This window comes from Phragmites australis, chromosome 16 (genome assembly GCF_958298935.1).
Source record: "Phragmites australis chromosome 16, lpPhrAust1.1, whole genome shotgun sequence".
Lineage (NCBI taxonomy): Eukaryota > Viridiplantae > Streptophyta > Magnoliopsida > Poales > Poaceae > Phragmites > Phragmites australis.
This window is the reverse complement of record NC_084936.1, coordinates 21,767,866-21,774,433: the sequence shown is the minus strand read 5'-3', so window position 1 is coordinate 21,774,433 and position 6,568 is coordinate 21,767,866. Positions and strand designations below refer to the sequence as shown.

Below are 6,568 nucleotides of genomic sequence, written 5' to 3'. Positions count from 1 at the left end.
TATTTATATGACGTAGAATGTTAGAGTTTGGATGTGAGATATTTATATAGCAAGTATACGGGTTTTGTGGGTCCTATGCCTTACCCATATCCATACCTATTTACTCGTCGGGTAGTATTTTTTACCCATGAACATACCTGTGGATACCATTTTCTACCTATACCCTACTCTATTCGGGTATTTACCCGCAAGTAAATGGGTAATTGGGATAAATTGTCATTTCTAGGTTCAACTTTTCTGTATACACTGGATGATCTGGTGTAAACAATATTGTACTCACCGAACTATCTGATGTGTACATCATTTAAAAACTAGCTATTGTAACCCCACTCAAATCCTCTATGAATACCAGATATTCTGGTGTACTCTTTAACTCTATTATCGGACCTTCCGGCGTGTACATTTGAGTCAGACCGAACCACTTATTCTATGCATAAAATACTCTAGCATGTTCATCATCAGGACGCTAGACCATCCAGCGTGTTGATCTTCAATTCTTCAACCTCTGCAGCCTTCTCTGCAAGAAATACTCCGACGCACCATCTGGCATGTGCAACTTAGAATATCGTACCATCCGACGTTGTCATGAGCAACACCAAGCAAACTCCTCTACGCTGGACCATCTGACGTATTATTGCCATGAGCTAAATCATTCTAGCGTATGCAAACTCCTCTGTGCCGGACCATCTGATGTTGTTATTTTTCTTACGAACTTTTCAATTCAATCAATCTTTATCTTGGCTTCGGTAAATTTTTAATGTATTGCGTCTATGAGACATACTAATACATACATTATCTATGAGACATACTAATACATACACTTAATAAACATATTAGTCCTATTAATTATATTATCATTAATCACTAAAATTATATACATATACATATATGAAGAGAGCAATGTTCGCTACCAGATTTTTCAAAAAAAAAAAGCATTGCATTCCTCCCCTTTCCGAAGAATGTCTTTCAGCATTGTTTAGACAAAGCTGTGTATGATTAGAACTGCTCCTGCAAGCACCAAACAATAAAAGTTGGCGAGTCTTTTCATTGGACCCCCTTATCATTGGACGTTATGTGGTTCACGGCAGATAGAGCACCCTCTAAATTGTGGTCTTGCGTGCGCCACTACCCAACAAAGGGACTAATTAGGCAACTCCAGCACTTGTTTTTTTGTTGCTAACTTAGCTAACCAACCTAATTTAGCCAAACATTGACTAGAGTAAAACTGAGTTAAATTCGAGAACAGAGTTAGGTTATTCGTTCGTCAAGACAGTTTGCACAAACCATTTCCCGCCAACTATTAAGACTATGACAAAGGGTTTCCCTTTACGGCCCATATTCCCGTCGTGAAGAGATTTTTATTCTTTTTAGCGTTCTAACGGTTTTCCTTCACGGTTCTCGTCATGAAATGATTCTCAAGATCATTCTCTTTAGAATAGGATTCTCTCTTCTTTCCCTTCACGATTCTTCTTGAAGGAAAACTGTTGGAGATGAGAGAAAATAAAGAGAATGAGAACAGAGAAAGGAATCAGAAAAGAAACGAAATGAAGGGAATACTGTTAGAGACAGTCTAACAACGCAAGCGGCAGTGCTGTTTCTTTCTGTTGTTGTTTCTGCGAGGAGAAAAACGAGATGAGATTGTCACGTACCTGGGGGGGGAAGAACATGACCATCTGGTTCTGGCGCTGTCACTCCACTCGTCTCGGGCTCGGCCACCTCACGCATCAGCGCACACAAAGATGCATGCATGCACGCTGGCCTTCCAACAGAAGCTTCCTTCCGATCCATGCCGATAGCTAAGTCCCGATCGCTTGCGTGCTCCGAGGTCCGGATTAGATTCCTTGATTCCCCTGTCACCGCAAAAACCATGGGCAGTTTGCCAATTGCGTCAGGATACAGTTTTTGAGGTGAAATTGGCGAGAAACGGCGTCAAAACGCGGGTGGCGTGAGGGCAACAACGCGCAATGACCAGCTGTGCCTAGCGCAGCTTCTATCAGGATACAGTTGCTGTTGGCCGGCCTGTGCTGTGCGTCCTCTGAAATGGAATGGAATGAAATGAAATGCAAAGCTCATCAGACATATTCCTCTGACATTTGCCAGTCCATACATAATTTCTTTCACTTTTGCTGCTTGTGCACGCACGCCCCTTCTTTCCGGCTCCGATTTTTTACAGCGGGCAGCGAGATCGAAGAAAGATCACGCTCGTAGCTATAGCCTTGTGATGTATCGTATCTTCACTTCAAAGCAAGTCTTCGTGTGCGGGGAAAGTGTTGCGGTGCAGAGATATTGTTGTGTGCGAGAGGAGACGGTGGTGGTGGTAGGGCTGAGAGAATCCAGCCAGTCCAAGAAAGAAGAAGGCGACAAATGTGAGAAAAACAGCAAGAGAACAACGCACGAGAGATTAATGGCCTTGCCGCCTTTTTCTTGATCTTTTTATTTTCTTTTCTCTCTCCATCTATCCTTATTAGAGGGTTGTAGCTGAACTGTTTTGCTTTTCCCCGCCTACTGCTGAAAGATTCTCTCCCTTTCAGGTCAAAGAAGTGAAAGCAAAAGGAAGAAACAGTTGAGCAGAGGAGAGGAGAGTAGGGAGGTGGCTACTGACATGGATGCAAAAGAAGATGCATGGCACAGCGAACTGGCCCCCAGCAGCCCATGCGCGATATTCCCCTTGTGCATCCATACATATACCAACGGAGGAGGAGGAATATATCTGAGAAGTGGAGTCCAAGGAAAGGAACCAACTGAGCCAGAGCCAGCCTATAAGAGCCCGCGCGCAGCTCGCGGCATCGATCACGTTGTAAGTTTGCTGCTGCTGTCGTTGGCCAGGAGGTCCGTGTCGTCGCCGGCCGCAGTCGTCTACAACTCCGACCGCCGCGGCTTCTCATGCTGGCAACGCCGCTGATCCTGCGATACCGCGCACCGTGGTGGGCACGCTGGAAATGTCATCGTCGGGTCAACAGCACGGCGAGGACAGGCCGCGGCTCAGGTGGACGCGCCAGCTGCACGAGCGGTTCGTGCTCGCCGTGTCGGAGCTCGGCGGCGCAGACAGTAAGTCGTCGTTGCTTGCTCATTCCCAGACGGCTTTGCATGAATGGCGGCTCCTTTTTCCTCCTTTTGATTCGATCACGGCCTTTCTTGGCATTGCAGAGGCGACGCCCAAGTCCGTGCTGAGAGCGATGGCCGTGCCGGGGCTCACGCTGTACCACCTCAAGAGCCACCTTCAGGTACACCGCCTCGCCACGCCGGTCACCGGCGGATTATCAATCCGAGTAGCAGTAGCTGATCGATTTCTCGCGAGCTGAATTCTGACTCCTCACTGCTGCTGCAGAAGTACAGGTTGGCCGTAAGCCGAGGCGTCGGCAACAAGGGAGAAGGCTTGAACGACCGGTTGTCCTCGGAGAGCCCACCGGACGAGTACGATGAGGATACCATCGCCCAGTTGCATCGTGCATTTGCTGACGACGATGGCGCCGGTGCTAAAGAAGCTCTCTGTGATTCTTCCAGGAACATGGCGCGCATACAGAGGGAGGTCCAGATGAAATTGCAGGAGCAGATCGAGGTAACGACTAAAGAATCGATCGATCGCACTCTGACAGAAATTTCAGCGTTAATGATAATCGTCCGTCTATGGCTGCTGATCGAGCTGAGCTTGGTTTGTCCATGCATGGCAGGTGCAGAAGCACCTGCAGATAAGGATCGAGGCGCAGGGGAGGTACCTGCAGTCCGTGCTGCGCAGAGCACTGGAAGTCCTCGACGACGACAGCCTGGGCTCGCCGGCCGGCACAGAGGCCGCCAAGGCGGAGCTCTCGGAGCTGGCCTCCACGGTGGAAACCGGGTGCCTGTCCTCTTCATCCTCCCTCTCCCCGTCCCCGCCGCGCCACCGCTCCGCCGACAGCGGCGTCACGTCGTCCTCTGAGGCCGAAAGCAAGGCCGCTGCCGGGTCCAAGAGGCTCTGCACGTGCACCAGCGCGCTCGACTGCACCGTCGAGCAGCCGGTGCAGAGCAAGAGGACGTTCCTGCAGAGCCACCACCAGCAGCAGCAGGGCGAGGCAGAGGAAGAAGAAGCAGAAGCAGAAGCAGAGGATGGCAGTTCAGAGATTGATCTGAACAGGTAGGGGAAGAAGATCAGAAGCATCTCTGTTGCATGTGCTGTGCATTGGAAAAACAGGGGCTGATTGGTGGGGTGGCCTTCAAGGTTGGGACCAGGCTTTTGAGCATTGTCTGCTGCTGAAACAGCTGCCCCCTTCAATCCATAATATGATACTTATATTTTCATTTATGCATATGGTTCTTGTGTTTCATGTACCTCTGTAAAAAATTGTGACTGGAACTGGAGGCAGGCCCAGCTGCAGATGATGCAGGCAGCTTGCAGCATGCTTGAGGTGCAATGCAAGGATGCATGTATAGAACTGTGCTAGTTAGTACTATTATATGCCGTCAGTGAGATTGATGCCTTATGGGGGCAATGGGATGAGAGCTGGAAATTGTTTAGAATGTAAGTTATGAAGATTAAAATTTCATACCTGAGTGCAGAGAAGAACAAGTTTAGTTACAGTAGTTAGGATCTAAATTAAGCTCTCACATCAGTAACAATGCAGTAAAAAAGCAGACACAAGTGTCATAACTTTGCTTACGCAAAATGAAGATTGAAATGCCTACACAAGGAATATTGATGTTGAAGAATTGCACCTGAGAGATTTAATGATATTCCTTTTATCTAACTACTTATAGGTGCCAATAAGCAAGAAAACTGATAGCGTCGAAAGATTATTATACAATTAGCAAGGGAAATGACTGAAGGACCAAATCCAAGACTTCTCTACAGCAGCACAGACATTACGTTTCTGATGAACAATTCTGTTTTTGTCGGTTTACCAGTCGCAACACCTTTGCTAACTCCATTCCAGTTTGAAGCCAGTGGCTCAGATCTGTCCAGTAGCCCCACTTGTAAAGTATTCTTCCAGTTCAACAATCCTACAAGCTCGGATGCTTGATTCCAGCAACTCATATTCAATGCACATTGTTCATATTCGCGTGCTACTAATCGACAAAAGCAATCGAGAATATATAGAGACATAAAAGCGGCCTGGACTGGATTCTCTGGCTAGTTGCAAGCAGTGATGGGCATAACATTTTCAACTTGCTGCAGCATGCTTCCCGTCTCTCTCATACCCATGTTGTCTCGCGCCCTGCCTAGCTTGAACCCGCGCTACCGCCGCCCTCCAGGCTTGAGCCTACGCCCAAGCCCCGCCCCACCACCACGACCCTTCGCCTTTCTCGTGCCCGTGTCGCCACCACCGCCACCCTCCATCTCAGAAACTCAGTCGTCATGCAGTCACACACATAGTCTCAACCTTTCAGAAATCGAAACACTTATGTACGCGGTCGTCACTCGTGCCTCGAGGGCATCTAGACCGCTATGCAAGGTTGCGTGGGCAGTGGGTCGTGAACTATGGCCGCATCAACACCAGTCAGGTCGTTGTGATATGGGCTTGAGCCGTTGTGAACCGTGGTCACCAGACACACTTACAGAATATGACACTAGATAAGTGTACGTGCGTTGCAATAAAAACACAAACATTCAATACCATAACATTAAGCATAAACTCAAAGTAGAGATATGTAGATACGCCGTCAAGTGCTATTGAATGAATATGTTGGGAGTGATGGTGTAGTTTGATTTTAGATAGTATCTGAAGGAGTATGAGATTATTCGCTAATTTTTTTCCTAATTTCTTCAGTTGTTTCATTATTAAAATATGCTTCTTATCTGTACTCGATAACGAGACGAGGATGCTAGAAGATAAGAATGGATAACAAAAGTAGATAAATTATTTAAATTTTAGGAGTTCTTATTAGATGGGAGGTGAGTAGAGGGAAGAGGTGACGTGAAAATCAACTCATATTTTATATAGTTGACCGATAGAAAAAAATTACACAAAAATTTAGATATACATATGTACACCCTTATTCCTATAGTAGGCCCACCAATGTTTACAAGGAGTGATTGTTCCTATCCTAAGTGACCAATATACCCATGACCAGGAATGGGACAGACTAAGGAAAGAAAAAAAAAAGAGATACTAGTAATCTTTCTGTATGCATAATCATAGCAAGAGAATATAAGCAAATACAGCCGAACGACAATTTCCAAGGTGTTGAACATGGCTAATGGCCGAAAGATAAGTCTATCAGTTCTTTCCTTGAAAAAGGAAAAGCTGACAATTTGCCACTCGTTCGATGCCATTTCAAGATTTGCCACCACAGTGTTGCATTGTCATGTGGTACTAGGACGGGTAGGACCCATAGGTCAGTGTGATATGAAATGGCAAATCCGCAAGCACCAATGAATTGGGTGGCAATTTCTCATGATTTCATGGAAGAAAGAGAGTAACGCCTATCAGTAACACTGTGATTCTGCCACTGCCTCAGACTCTAGCTAGACACTCGTCAGATAGCATTTAGACTTTTGCTTCAAGGTATTTTCAGATGACTGTGAGTCTGTGACCCAACCAGTGTATTACTACATCAACGAATGGTGGTTCAGTGATAAGAACTTTTTGTTGGC

General features: G+C 46.5%; 1 protein-coding gene across 3 annotated transcripts; it reads left to right on the top strand.

The window, feature by feature from the left end:
* Nucleotides 1–2,147: 2,147 nt before the first annotated feature.
* Nucleotides 2,148–4,520, top strand: LOC133896156 (myb-related protein 1-like). 3 transcript variants are annotated; one of them, XM_062336680.1, is made up of 5 exons: nt 2,161–3,048; nt 3,148–3,224; nt 3,329–3,414; nt 3,505–3,559; nt 3,672–4,520. In XM_062336680.1, exons 1-5 carry the CDS (start codon nt 2,940–2,942, stop codon nt 4,113–4,115), a joined length of 771 nt encoding a protein of 256 aa, XP_062192664.1. In that variant the 5' UTR covers nt 2,161–2,939; the 3' UTR covers nt 4,116–4,520. The 3 variants fall into 3 exon arrangements, with proteins under 3 accessions (XP_062192662.1, XP_062192664.1, XP_062192663.1); XM_062336679.1 differs by having other exon boundaries at nt 2,176–3,048; nt 3,329–3,559; XM_062336678.1 differs by having other exon boundaries at nt 2,148–3,224; nt 3,329–3,559.
* Nucleotides 4,521–6,568: the final 2,048 nt, after the last annotated feature.

Excerpts from the sequence above, each read along its gene's own strand:
- LOC133896156 (XM_062336678.1), top strand. The coding sequence starts at position 2,940 with ATGTCATCGTCGGGTCAACAGCACGGCGAGGACAGGCCGCGGCTCAGG. Across the intron at positions 3,225-3,328 it reads ACCTCAAGAGCCACCTTCAG|AAGTACAGGTTGGCCGTAAG; the intron begins GTACACCGCCTC and ends CTGCTGCTGCAG. Across the intron at positions 3,560-3,671 it reads AATTGCAGGAGCAGATCGAG|GTGCAGAAGCACCTGCAGAT; the intron begins GTAACGACTAAA and ends CATGCATGGCAG.